The 15,099-nt window shown below is 45.4% G+C and overlaps 1 protein-coding gene across 1 annotated transcript in view; it reads left to right on the top strand.

Moving 5' to 3' along the window:
* Positions 1-7,818: 7,818 nt before the first annotated feature.
* Positions 7,819-15,099, top strand: part of Htr3b (5-hydroxytryptamine receptor 3B) — a 28,116-nt gene continuing 20,835 nt past the window's right edge. The window contains exons 1-2 of the mRNA XM_057768757.1: positions 7,819-7,864; positions 13,332-13,492. Coding sequence (XP_057624740.1) covers positions 7,825-7,864; positions 13,332-13,492 — 201 coding nt within the window. The 5' untranslated portion in view covers positions 7,819-7,824. The remainder of the gene's footprint in view (positions 7,865-13,331; positions 13,493-15,099) is intronic.

Below are 15,099 nucleotides of genomic sequence, written 5' to 3'. Positions count from 1 at the left end.
GACAGAATATTGTATACATAATAAATATTTTAAAAAAAAAGTCTCCCAAAGGCTGAGATTAGAGGTATATGTCTCCAAGCCTGGGTATAAAGGCCACTTTCCTCTGCCCTGTCTGGCTTCTTCCTATCTACTTTTCCATCTTTTGGCCTTTGTGGAGGGCAGGGAAGGAGTTGGTTCAAGACTCTCTGTATAGCCCTGGCTGTCCTGGAACTTTCTCTGTAGACTGGGCTGGCCTTGATCTCAGAGATCCTCCTGCCTCTGCCTCCTGAGTGCTGGGATTAAAGAATTCTTCCCTAGCCACCCTGGCTAGGGAAGAATTCAGGATGGCGGCTTCTTATCTTCAATATCCACCTCAGGTCTCTGGTACTTTCTTATCTTTTCATTGTTTATGCCCAGCACACTTCTCAAGTAGAAAAGGAAGGACTGGGCAAGTAAACAAACCAGCTTCTAAATTGGGTGTCACAGCTCACGCCTGTAATCCTAGCACTCAGGCTGTTAGGCAGGAGGATTGGCACATAGCCTTGGCTGACCCAGAATTCTTCCTGTTGTAGACCAGGCTGGCCTTGAATGCACAGAGATTCATCTGGCTCTACCTCCTGACTGCTGGGATTAAAGGTGTGCGCCACCACTGCCCAGCGTTCATTGCAAAGAATCGTTAGTCTGGTTTGAGGCCTCTGGTTTCTGCTACACTATTGATGTCGGGCCCTCACTGGGATTCCTCTTGGCTATCCTGTTGTCCTGTGCCATGGAGGTCTTGCAACTTTGGGCCTGCAGGACCGACCCCTTCATGTGCTCCAGCAGATAGATGGGGTGGATATTGAGGTGGGCCAATTCATAACCCTGGTTCTGGGCCAGGGTAGTTACAGGGTGTTGGTCAGTCTGCCAGTTCTCCCCTATCTTTGACACCAGGGTGAGATCACCAGCATTGCCCTGGCTAGTTCACCCCTGGAAGCAATAAGCAAGGGGCAGAGCCAGTTTTCCTGCTTTCACAGCCTTGGGATCTGCTCTTCCACACCTACACTTTCAGGCCTAGCTCTATTATGTTGCCCATGAGAGGTGTAGAGGCCACTGTCCCAGGTGCTGTAGCTAGTGAGGGGCAGAGCCAGCCCTCCTACCTATTATATACAGTGAGGGGGGAGGCATCTCTCCCCGCTCTCTACCTATGCCATCGTATGGCAGATGAGGGACACAGCCAAATCCCCATGCTCATGTTCTCCAGGTGGTTCACCTGCACCCCAGACAATAGGATGTTGCCCGGAAAAAGGGCTCACTTTTCTGAGTGCTGCAGCTGATAAGAGGGAGGGTCAGCTCACTGCTCTGTTGCAGCAGTGAGGGGTAAGGGGGTATCTCTTCCCCGCCCACATTGCCACATGACAGACTCAAGAGTAGTGAGGACAGCCCTGGCATGCTCACAGCTTTGAGGCTGGTTCACCAGACTGGCTCTATTGTGCTGCCCAGGTGAGGTGCAGGGCCTGCTCTCCTGAGTGCTCACCTGCCTTCTTATAGAACCCAGAACCACTAGCCCAGGGATGGTACCATCCATAATGTTCTGGGCCCTCCCCCATCAATCACTAATTAAGAAAAATTTCCCAATTGATATTCCCTTCTATCTGATGACTCTCTCCTGTGTCTGACATAAAATTAGCCAGAACAACTACATAGTAAGTTCCATGCCAGCCTGGACCTAGGCCACAAAGTGAGACTTTGTCCCAGTGATAACAAAAACAGAATTCAAAATGGAATCAGCAAGAGTGGGAAGGCAATAGGAGGGGGATGAGTGTGATAAAATATATTATATACACATATGAGACTGTCATAATAAAATCTGTTATTATTTATAATACATCCAGATAAGAAACTTTTTATTTTTTTAATTTTTTTTCGAGACAGGGTTTCTCTGTGGTTTTGGAGCCTGTCCTGAAACTAGCTTTTGTAGACCAGGCTGGTCTTGAACTCACAGAGATCCGCCTGCCTCTGCCTCCCGAGTGCTGGGATTGAAGGCGTGTGCCACCACCGCCCGGCTATAAGAAACTTTTTAAACATAGGGCTGGGACAATGGCTCACAAACATGAGGACCTGAATTCAAATCCCTAGCACCTGAAAACCAAATACGGCCAAACCAACCTATAATCCCTGTCCCAGGAATGTGGATCAAGGGGAAGATAATTTCTGGGGGCTTACTGGTCAGCCAGCCTCCCCTCCTCCCCAAAATAACCCATCTTCAGGTTCAGTGAGAGATACTATTTCAGGGGCATAAGGTGGAGTGCCAACACAGGACAACAGTATCTTCCTCTGGCCTCTACACATCCATACATGTATCTCTCTCTGTCTCTCTCTCTCTCCCTCCCTCCCTCCCTCCTTCCCTCTCTCCTTTCCTCCCTCCCCCCCTCCCTCCCTCCCTCCCTCCCCATTCTCTCTATCAATGTGGGAAACTCCTGGAAGTTTACTGACTTGGCTCATCTGGCTGGTGGCAAGTCTCAGGGCTCCTCTGCCTTCTCAGGGCTGGGACTATGGGACTGCATAACTAGTCTGACTTTATACATGGGTTCTGGTGATTGAACTCAAGTCCTCAGTGCTTACCTGGTGTCCCAGTTGCAATTCTGTTGCTGGATGAGGCATGATGACCACAACCACTCTTATAAGAGAAAGCATTTAACTGGGGACTGGTTTACAACTTCAGAGATTTAGTCCTTTATCATTATGGTGGGAACCATGGCAACATGCAGGCAGGCAGGAGCAGTAGTTGAGATCTGAATCCTGATCCATAAGCAAAGAGAGAGAGACTGGGCCTGGCATGGGTTTTTGAAGCCTCAAGGCTCACCCCCAGTGACACACTTTCTCCAACAAGGCCACGCCCCTAATCCTTTTCAAATAGTGCCACTTCCTGATGACTAGGCATTCTAATAGATGAGCCTATGGGGGCCGTTCTTACTCAAGCCACCACACCTGGCAGGCACTTTACTGACCACTCCTCAGCCCCCACCCCATGACACCCCAGTCTTCCTGGGTAGCTCTGGTTTGCCATGAATTCACTACATAGCCCAGTCTGGCTTCAAATTCTTGACAATCCTCCTGCCTCACTTTCCCAAGCAGCAGGGATTAATGATGTGAGTTACCACACTTGGCTCAGTTCCTTCTGTGTCGGGGAGTCTATCTTACTCCCAAGGACTTACAAAATTGTGGGCTGTGGACCACCAAAGAGAGGCAGATCCACCTGTGCCTGTCTATTCCCCTTTGCACTGCTTGCTTGCTGAACACAATAAACAGTAGCAGTCTGGCTCCAGTCCAAACCATCCGCCTCCCTGTGCTTTATGAGACTGTGGTAAAAAGATAGCATCTTTAGTGTGGGCTTGAGAAAGCTGGACCCCTTTAAGTATGCTCTTTCTGTGTAAGCCAAAAATACCGTTTCTGTTCATTTGTTCACTTTTCCTTACTTCCATCCTTCTGAACATTTGCTGAGCATCTATTGGCTCTGTGCTGGAGTTATGGAGACAAACAGGACCACCTTAACAATATCCACGGTGTGATTGTTAGCTATAATTGTCAACTTGACACAACCTAGAATCAACTGGGAAGAGGGATTCAATTTGGAAAGGGATTGTCTATATTGGTTTGGCATGTGGGTATGTCCTAAAAGACACCATAGCCTAGGTTGCCCTTTAACTCACTCTAATCTCAGGCAATAGTATCCCAAGGACTGTGCCTATCTGCACAAGCCATTGGGACTGCCCATGTTAATTAACTGATCAATAAATAACCAGAAAATATATTTTATTTAATACAAGTTTCTATTTAGAGGGAAATCAAACAGAGCATAAGCTTGGATTTGAAGTGAGGCCTCAGTAGTTGAGTTGATATTTATTTCATGGAGTAATGAAAATTACATATTGAATGGGGGCTGTGATGTAACTCTATTGGTAGAGTGCTTGCCTAGCACACAAAAATCACGGAGTCCAGTCCCCAGCATCATCGAAAAACAGATGTGCTGGAGCACACCTGGGATCTCAGCATTCAGGAAACAGAGCCAAGAGGACCAAAGTCCAGTGCCATCCTCAGGCTGACTTGCACTCCACAAGATCTTGTCCAAAATAAAATAAACAAGTCAATGAATGACAGATGGAAATGTCTGTAATCTCAGGGATGCTGAAGCAGGAGGATCACTATGAGATCAGTGCCTGTGGACAGAGACTGTCTCAAAAGGCAAAGAAAAAGGAACAACACAGAAAATAAGTTTCAGGAAGGGATGTACTCAGTGGATACTGAGCTTGGTTAGAGCACTGATCTGTTCTCCTCCTCCATCCAGCCTCACCAGATGTGTTCAGAAACCTTGGTTCTCCTTGAATATGTACATCTGTCAAAATTCTTGTCAATTTTAGCACAACTGCCAAGGGACTGAACAAAGAGAGTTAGCGATTAACTTCAAAGAACTTTGTTGGAGAGGAATAAAGATATTTAAGGCCTATTTTGTGAACTAATTGCATTTGCATATTTATGGGATTTACTGATATAGCAGTAATTAAAAACTATTTAGTAGTCTTAAAGGACACATAACTCAGTCGCCGTTTGCATAATAAACACTTCCTTATTATGTTTGCATAATAAGCCCTCTACCCCTGCTTCTTCCAGAAGAGGTTGGTCCATTTAAGAGGTGCCACATCTTACTTGGTGCGGGGTTTCTGGGGTGGTGGAGAGGGGCTACTGAAAGAATATTTTCGCAACTCTCTTAAAATGGGCCTGACCTGCTGTTAGAGAGTGGTAGGCACAAACCTCACTTGACATCTTGGTTTGCTTTGCCTAGGTGTTGTTCCTGAGAAATGAGGATCCTGAGAAGAACACAATGACACAGGCCTGTAGCATCAGCAGAGGGTGAGGTAGGAGACACACACACACACATACACCACACATCACAACATACACACAACATACCACATTACAGCACACACACACACAATACACACTACACACACATAATACAACACACCATTCACACATACAATGCATACATACAACACACACAACATACACACACACACACATAAAACAACACACATGAAGCATGAATGTCTAGCCCCTCATGACTCCAGCTTTACATCCTAAATAATACTGATTTGGGGGTAGAGAGATGGCTCAGTGGCAGGACTACTTGTTGCTCTTGCAGAAGACCCAGTTTCGGTCCCCAGTTCCCACAAGGTGGTTTACAACCATCCAGATCCAGGGAATCTAACACCTTTTCTGGCCTCCGTGGGCACTAGGCATGCTTGTTGTGCACATACATACATACAGGCAAGACATTCATACACAGAAAATAAAAAATAACCAAAAAATTTAAATATATCGATCTGCTTGAAAGACTTCAATGCAATTCAAGCTCATAGCTATGCTTCCTGTGAAGTGTCCTAAGAGGACCAATGGAAGCCCTTGGTAGTAAAAGCTATCTGGCTGCAAAGGGAAGGGCTTAAGGAAAGCGAGAGGAGACAATTCTCATTAAAAACAAAAATTAAAGGGTTGAGCTGCGTGTGGTTGTGCACACCTTTTATCTCAGCACTCAGAAGGCAGAGACAAGCTGATCTCTGTGAGCTGGAGGCTAGCTTGGTCTACATAATGAGTTCCAAGTCAGCCAGAGCTATTAGTAAGAACTGGTCTCAAAAATTAAAAAAAAAAAAAAAAAAAAAAAAAAAAAAAAGCTAAAGGTTTGGGAGAGAGATGATACTAATCTAAAATTCCTGAGTAAATGAACTAAACTCTGGTAGGAGAGTAACATGGAGGAGAGAGCTGAGTTAGTATGTGGTCGCAAACTCCCCTAAAGACACGGTACTCACACGAACTCCTAGCAGGATGCAGCAGCCAAGCTGTACCAGGTAGCAGCAGCAACAGACTGTTGTTAAAGCAGCTAATGAAGGTCGTAATGTACCTACATCACACATCATTAGCAATGGCCTTGCAGTGACAGATGGGCACACAAGAAAACGCAAAGAGAGTGGAGGGAAGATTGTCCCAGAAGGGTCTGACAGAATCATGGCTCACTAGAACCTCTGGCAAGATACCACGTTCTCACCATCTCAATTCAAACCTCTGCACAGAGGGAGGCTTCTGAATCCTCCTGCAGGAAGGCGCTACTGACAGATGTGGTCCCTCTTATTCAGAGTCTCCTCAGAGGCAGAAGTAGGCTCTCAGAACTGGTGCAAGGGGCCAGGAAGGGGCCTGGTCAACCCTTGGTGAGCTAATCTCTTGGAGCCCAGTGTACCGATGTCTGTAACAGGTACTTCTCAAACACAAAACCAAGAAAAACACACTTTGTAGGTTTAACCTCCAGCAGGTTAAATTGTAATTTCCTTTTCTTCTGAATTATTCTCACATCTATAGGAAAATCAGAAGAACAGTGGAGACAGCTAGCTCTCTGTTCTCCTGCGTCCACCAACGCAACTCTTCCACAGCCAGCTGACTGCAGCCTTGACCGGCACGTGTGTGGTTATTACACCAAAGACGATAGTCTGTTTGTTAGCGGGACAGGGGTGTCTGCTTCCTTTGTTTCATTTCCTATTTTTCGAGACAAGTTCTCATACAGCTCAGGCTGCCCAGGAACTTTGTGCGTAGCCAAGGCTGGATTTGAACTTTTGGTCCTGTTTCCTCTCAGATGCTGAGATTTTAACTGTGAGCTGCTGCAGTGGGCCCAACAAGGACATTATGCCATTTATTTCTTCGAGTATGTGGAAATGGTGTCTGCACACTTGTATGTACAGGTGTGGAAACGGCGTCTGCACACTCGTGTGCACAGGTGTGGCCACACCAGAGGGACTTCTGCTCTGTCAAGCCATGACTTACTCCCTGAGATAGGGTCTCTCACCGAAGCTGCAGTCAGAGAGGAGGAAAGGGTGGGATCAATCAAACAACCACAGCAACAAATCTTTGATCAGGGAGCCAGCAAGATGGGCCCATTGGGTAGAGGAGCTTCCCGTCAAGCCTGGCAATCTGAGTTCCATCCCCAGGACCCACATGGTGAAAGGAGAGAACAAACTCCCAAAAGTCTCCCTCTGACCTCCACATGTGCCCGGCAGCACACGCCCACCCCAAACCCCAAAGTAAACAAAAATAGTTTTTAAAAGGGACATTAAAGAAAGTCTTTTATTGAATGATGCTAAACATTAATAGCTCTCATCTTCAAGAAGCATCCTAGTTACTTTTTGGACCATGTTTGGTGAAAACTTAAAAAGCATTTCTATTTATCAAAAATCAATGTTTCTCTTAATTAAAGGGGCCTAGCAGAGACAAAAAGCACTCTCTCTGCTGTATTGTTTGTAGTTGATGTTCATTACACAATACCAGGTTCCCATTAGCTGCTTGTAACTCAAGAGCCCAGTGACTGTTCCCAAAGCCTGAAGACTGTACCGCCTAAGTCTGATTTAAGACAGCTATCTGGATCTCAATTATTAATGAAATTAGGGTCCTGGATGCCAGCAAGAACATTGCCTTAGGTAAAGGCTGTAAAGGAAATCATATTAGCGTGGAATTTCCTCTCCCCAGGGGCTCCTCTTCTATTGCATTATTCACTTAGCCGTCTCCTGGAAGGGAGATGGACTGTTGGCCACCGTCCTAGGGCCAAGCCAAACGGAGACGCTAGTGGGGTTCATGAAGGCATCAATCTCAAAACCTCTATGTGGTGCTTGTATGCCTCGGTCCAGTGGCATGCCCACAAAATAGCACCAACGTTACCACAAGTGAGCAAGCAGAAGCGCAGGGTGGAGAGGTGCTGAGCGATACAAAACTGAGCCACCCCATAGTCACTCCTCTTCTCTGGTCCCTGCCCCAGCACAGCTGGCAAGTGCAATGAGTCTTCTGCGGTCCTGCCTCCTGGTGGCTGCTGTAGGTAAGTCCTGCCCATGGTTAGACTGGGCACTGTCTTAGCTCTCGCAGTGCGGTGTCCACACGGGGCGGGGACACCTCAGAGTCATTCCTTTTTATTCATACTCTGTTGAATGCTTGTCCTAGGGTAGAGACCAGCGATATGTCTCTATGTCCCCTCCCCCACAATCACGCACAGCTGCACAGCATCATGCCCTGGGACTTTTTATACAGGTGAAAATTCACCCTGAAACATTACAGTTGGTGGGCAAATCTTCATGTCTGAGGAAATCCGGCTCACTGTGGTAATTTGCATTAAGCATGGGGCAATCTCTTTCATGAACGGAGAGCAGGTTTTAGTATCCTAGATAGCCTTGGCATTAATATAAGCCTTTAGCTGAGCAGAGGAAGAGTCCCATGGATATATCTCAACTGGAGATACCTGCATACCGTTTTGATATTGCAGTGTTTAAGTCCAGCTTTACAGAAACTATAGACCTGGCTAGTATATTGCTAACAGCAGCTGCAAAAACATGCAAGTTTTGAGTGTGTGATTTCTCTCAAAATACTTTAGAGATTGTATGTGTGTTAATGTATGGAATGATATTTCCATGGTAACATTCACTATACTGAATTGAATTGTTTTAGTTAGGATGCAATTGATTTTTTAAAAGGAGTGTATAAATCAAGAATCTGTGGGAGAGCCATAACCACACCTGGGCATGCATCATTCTCTTCTTCTTACATCCCCTTCTCTAATCCAGTGGTTCTCAACACATGAGTCGTGATCCCTTTAGGGGGCCAAACCACCTTTTCACAGGGGCTGCCTAAGACAACCAGAAAGCACAGATATTTACATTACAATTCATAACAGTAGCAAAATTACGTTTATGAAGTAGCAACAAAAAAATAACTTTATGATTGGGGGTCACCATGACATGAGGAACTGTATTACAGGCTCGCAGTGTTAAGAATGTGGAGAAGCCCTGGTACTAATCTGTTAAAGTGTCTTTTCCTACACTCCAACTGTTGGTGATTTCTAACACGCTACTTTCTTCCACCATCCCCCTCATACCCTCCCTCTCTGAGGGTGCTCCTAGAGCTTGGGTCTGAATTCTCAAAGTTTAAAATATAACTGCAAGTCGTTATGCAAGTCAGTTATGGAAAGGAAATAAAGACATTTGGTAGCTAGAAAGCTGGGAAATTAAAGAGAAAGGAAGAAAACACTGGAAATGATTTTTTTCTTTCTGTTTGGTAGAGAAGAAAAATAGCACAGATATCCTGGACATTTAACTTCAAGGATAAAAGCCTATCTTAATTATAAGAGTAAAATAGAGGAAATTCCATTAATGCCAAATGGATTTCTTTGCAGAAAATAACTATCAACACGAAAATGAGATAAAATAGAGAACCGACATCCAGAAGCCTCAGGAGATCCTTCTTACCAGCTTTCCCTCTGATGTTCTGTGCTCAGCGGGACAGGAACAAGGTCTTACCAGGGTCTAATGACTGAGAACTCCTCGTAAATCACACGGAGGGCATCTGTGGCAAAGGGATCTGACATTGTACTAAGGGAATGCAGAGCTGACTTGTAAACAGCAGAACTGGTTTTTGTCCTCTGTGCTGAGCGTGTGCTAGGGATGAGGCTTGTACCCCTCCAGCCTCACGACCCACATAAGTCAATTCGTTCTTTAGGCAGTTTTCAGGGCCTTATGTAGCTTGGGTTAGCCTTGAACTTACTGTATACCTGAACGCTGAATTCTCATCCTCCTGCATCCACCTCTCAAATTCTAGGCTACAGCTGTGCACCATCTTGTCCTGTGTATGTGATGCCGAGGGAGGGACCCATGTCTTCACGTGTGCTAGGCAAGCACTCTATTTATGGATGCTCACCCTCATACCCTCAAGTTGGTTTTTATCTGGAATATTCACAAAGATCAGACCGTGGAAGCATAATGTGTAGCACAAATGTAAGATATTATCAACCCAGAAGCACGGGCTCCGGAGAGACCACTGGCTGCTTCTGCTCAGTAATAGACACTGTGCAGGGTGTATCGGTTTTCCTTCCAAGGGCGTATTCAGTGCTGGTCCTAATATTTTTAGACAGCCAGGTCACTATAGTGTCATGCCTACGAGGTTGTTCTCTGAATGCAGACCAGCTGTGCTTCAGCGCCAGCCCTTAATTTGGAAGCTATGGCCTTGGGCAGCTGTACTTTCACTGAATCTGTAATAATTGTGCCTTCTTCTCACACACACACACACACACACACACACACACACACACACACACACACACTCACCAAACCCAAACAAAACAACAAGCGAAAAGGAAAGAATGCTTTTTTATTGTTGCTGTCTTTTTTTTTTTTTTTTTTTTTTTTTTTTTTTTTTTTTTTGGTTTTTCGAGACAGGGTTTCTCTGCAGCTTTGGAGCCTGTCCTGGAACTAGCTCTTGTAGACCAGGCTGGTCTCGAACTCACAGAGATTCACCTGCCTCTGCCTCCCAAGTGCTGGGATTAAAGGCGTGCGCCACCACCGCCCGGCTGTTGCTGTCATTTTTGAGTAGGGACTCAGTCTTTAGTCCAGTCTGGCTTGTAACTCAGTATGTAGTCCAGGCTATCCTCAGATTTGTGATTCCCCACCTCAGTTTCTGAGGGCTGGGATTCCAGACATGTACCACCATGCCTGCCTTTGTATTCGTATTGTCTTTTTAAATCTGTTCACCACCAAACACTTCATAGCTCAGTCCCTAATAGATTCATTCTCCAGAAACAATACAAGTGACTTAAGGGAAGCTGGTTATCTGGACCTGAGGAGACAGAGTTGGCCAGGAATTTCTCTTGAGCCCTACGAAAGCTTCCATCAGTGTCTATGGAAACAGCCTTGAACTTTGAGTCATTTAGTGCTGTGTGAATGTCACATTAGCTTTCAAGGGGGCATCATTTGCTGCTAATTAATGGTCACTTAAATCCTTAATCTCTCTCCTGTAATTGATCTTTCTCCTTGGGCAAATTTGCATTCATAGTAGAAATGCAATTTATTATTTCCTCCCAGCTTATGCCAGAACTCGGTTCTCTTTGCATTTATGTGAGCTTACTTTCATTTGCTTTTTATCTTTCTCTTTGTTCCTAGTCCTAGCCTGCAAAACTTTCTCTTTGTACCTAGGCTTTTGACACCTTCTAGAAAGCATGGGTCTATCTTCTCCAGGAGACCTATGGATTATTTCTTAGATAAGATAGGACAGAGATAGATGAGAGAGAGAGAGAGAGAGAGAGAGAGAGAGAGAGAGAGAGAGAGAGATTTGCGTCCCTTCGAGTGGAGGGTACAAAGAACGTACCTTCACCTCTCAGCATTATAACTTATCCACCTCTATTTCCTGGGTTGAATCATGCCAATTTCAGAATTTTTCCAACTGAGACTTGAATTGGGGATTCCCAAGAGAGGGGGGAAAAAGCTGCTGCCCAAAGCAAACTTTGTAGGGGGGATCATGGGACTGCCTGGTTTGATACTCCCTACTTCTCCTTCCTGGGATACAGCAGTGAGCAATGTTCTCAGATAGAGAGTCACACCGCGTGTTTTGACAATAACAATTCACAGAAACCTTAAAAATGATGTCCCGTGAAAGCCACCCACCTTCGTCCTGCATGCCCAAATAACTGATCCCACCCTAAGCTTCTTTATGGGTGAACAGACAGGGAGTTAAAATGCTCATTAAGTTCACAGTTCTGATGATAACGAAAGCATATGTTTCTCTGCCCACTACCAGCCTGGGATGACAACTCCAGCATCGTCATCGACCATTTTGATTTCCACCGTTCTGACATTGATAAATCATAAAAATTGCTGCTTGTGGCGACAGTAACATGACTTAATTCATAAAGAAATGGGTCCAAACAGGATTTTTGCACAGGGAGAAGTGATCTCATTTACTTTCCTGCTAGATTCCTCAGACCTTCAGGAATTTATCAAAATAGGGCTAATCCACATGCAGGACACCTCAGACAGCTTTCATCCCATGCATTGTGGGAGGGGAGGTGTGCAATTTGCTTTAGCCCAATGACTTATTGAAGCTTCAAATTCCCCAAGGATTGGCAAAGCTTGTGAACAAAATATCTTTTTGCAATTCAGAGAGAGCCCTCACAAATCTGTCACTTCCAATCCCTGGTGTTTGTTTCTTTTGCTTGCTTTCTCCTGCCTCGACACCAATCGTGACTCCTAACAAATCAAGATTCCTGGATCAGAGGAAATGATTGTTTCCTGAAGCCAGGGAGAATTTCCCCAAAGCAGAGATCTCATTTTTCTGACAAGTACATTTTAGTCAGGACAGATGGTGTGAGAAAATAGATTTTTCAGTGGAAACAAAAGAGCATGAATTGAACTCTCATTGACTTCATTATGTGGAAATCCACGCCGATCTTTGGGATCAATGGATTGTCCATTACACATGGGAAATCAAAAAGAAAGAAAGGAAAAATAAAATCCAGGCCTGGGGATGCAGCTCAGTGAGTAAGAGTGGTTTTGTTTCAAAGCATAAGGACCTGAGTTTGAATCCCCAGTGTTCATGGAAAAGGCTGGGCATGGCTTTGTATGACCTATAACTTCAGCACTGCAGGGAACAAAGACATGAGAGTCACAGGGGCTTGCAGGTTGCTAGTCTAGGTTCATGCTCAGTGAGAGATCTTATCTCAGGGGAGTAAGTCAAAGAGTGATGGATTGGGACACCCAATGTCCTCCATGTGGTACATGCACCTGCCCATACTCACAAACACAAATCAACACGGGGTTAACTTTGGGCTAAGAGTGTAGGTGAATTTTTTCGTTATACCAGCAGAGTACATGACAGGAACAGAGACAGAATCCTGTCTTGGCATGAGCACTGTAAAACGGAACTCTAGGTACCATTTGTGTTCCTGAAGATACAGTCGCTTTATGTATCTTTACAATTCAGTCTCTTTTGAGGGCATATTCTAGCTTGTTTTCCTGTTGTGTCATAAACGCCATAACCTAAAGCAGCTTGTTCATCTTGCAGGTTACAGTCCCCTATCAAGAAAAAGTCCTTAAGGCAGGAACTGAAGCAGATACCGTGGGGGGAACACTGCTTACTGGCTTGCTCCCAGGCTCTGGATCACTTGCCATTCTTAAATGGCCTAGACACCCTGTCCACGGATGAGAGTGCCCACAATGGGCCGCACCCTTCTGTATCAATTAATAGTCAAGACGATCTCCCACAGACGTGCTTATAAGTCAGCCTGCCGGAGGCAATTCTTCATTGAATTCACACCAACAGCCAAGATTAGCCCTCACAGGGAACTTGGGCTGTCAGCTTACTTTAAGTGAGAGTCTACTAGAAAACCCACCAACTGGCTGTGAATTTGGAAAGCCTGGAGTCAGTTGACTATCGCACAGAGAGCCACCATGTCCCAAACGGTCTGTCTAGTGCTCCCTAAAGATGCTCATTGTCTTCATCTTCACAGCGACAGCTTTCTTTTCTAGGTATCCTAGGCACAGCGACTCCTCATCCCAGGACTCCCTCTCTGCATCGTCTTACCAGGCAGCTCTTACGGCAGTATCATAAGGATGTCAGGCCAGTTTACAACTCGGCTGAGGCCACCACTGTCTACCTGGACCTTTGTGTCCATGCTGTATTGGATGTGGTAAGGACTAGCCTGCCCTTGCTTGCTCTTGCTGTTCTGGTGGGTTGACTGATAGAATGATTGATTGATTGAGACAGGTCTCATGTAGTCCAGATTGGCCCCAAACTCATTAAAGACAGCATTGTGCTGCTGATCCTTCTGCCTTTGCTTTCTGAGCACTGGGACCACAGGTGTAAACCTCCACAGCCAGCCTCTTATTATGCTCTGTGCTTCATGCAGAAACCTGGATGGAGTTCTAGTCCTGAGACTCTGGCTGGACTGCTGGTAGTAGGAAGAGTCTGGATTATTTTGGAGATGGAGCTGATTTACTTATCTTTTTCATTATTAGTGATAATGGCATATTATACTAGACAACCAGGTCTGGGGTTACAGTTGGATGGTTGAGCACTTGCCTGATGAGAGAGGGTTTGTTAGATCCACTACTTACTGTCTGAAATTTGAAAAAGGAAAAAAGAAAAATGTCTGCCCTGATTATCGCAAATGTGTAAAGGGCTTTTTCTGGACTGCTCTCTGAAGATGGGAGAACTCATTTGAGACCCTATCAAAAACAACAAAACAAACAAACAATAAAAACAATGGGGGCTGGAGAGATGACTTGGAGCTTAATAGTATTGGCACCTCTTCCAGAGGTCCTGAGTTTAATCCCCAGCAACCACATGGTGGCTCACAACCATCTATAATGAGATCTGGTGCCCTCTTCTGGCCTGCAAGCATACATGCAGGCAGAACACTGTATACATAATAAATAAATAAATCTTTAAAAAACAAACAAAAATAAACCTTGTTTCAGCTCAGGGTTTTGGAGGTTCCATTCCTTGGTTAGTGGGTTTCATTACTTTGGGGCCTTCAACAGCACTTACCACAGGAACACGCCTCAGAACAAAGACACTTTCTGTGGAGAAGAGCAGGAGCGGTCCAAGTCCCCTTCAGTGGCAGATTCCAGTGAGGAAGAGACCTCTTACCAGGCCCTACCTTTTAAGGGTTTTTATGGCCTTTCAATAGCATCACTCTGTCTAGGCAGTCTTCAGCACTCTATCCTAGGTGGGGCTAGTATTGCTGTGATAAAAACACTACGACCAAAAGCAGCTTAGAGGAAAGGGTTTACTTCATCTTCCAACTGCCAGGTCACAACCCAACACTGAAGAAGTCAGGGCAGGAACTCAAGTATGGCAGGAACCCGGAGGTAGGAGCTCACTCAGAAGTCATGAAGGAATGCTGCTCACTGGCTACTCCTCACAGCTCCCTCAGCTTGCTTTCTTATACCCAGGACCACCTGTCTAGGGTTGGCACCACCCACACTGGGCTGAGCCTTCCCACATCAATCAAAGAAAAAAAAATACCCTACAAATATGCCTACAGACAAATCCTATGGAGACACAGTCTCAGTTAAGATTCCTTCTTCCCAGATGACTCTAGCTTGTGCCCAGTTGGCATAAAAGTAGCCAGCACACACTATCTTTGGAGGACACTCGATGTCTGAAAGTAGCTGTCCTCTTAGCGCAGTCACCACCATAACAAAGTTGCCCCGGTGCACTGTCATCCCAGGGCTATGCTGAGCTGTCTACAGACTGTGTGTGTGTGAGAGTGTGTGTGTGTGTGTATAAAGG

This window comes from Chionomys nivalis, chromosome 4 (genome assembly GCF_950005125.1).
Source record: "Chionomys nivalis chromosome 4, mChiNiv1.1, whole genome shotgun sequence".
NCBI classification, from domain to species: Eukaryota; Metazoa; Chordata; class Mammalia; order Rodentia; family Cricetidae; genus Chionomys; species Chionomys nivalis.
This window is presented reverse-complemented; position numbering and strand designations above follow the sequence as displayed.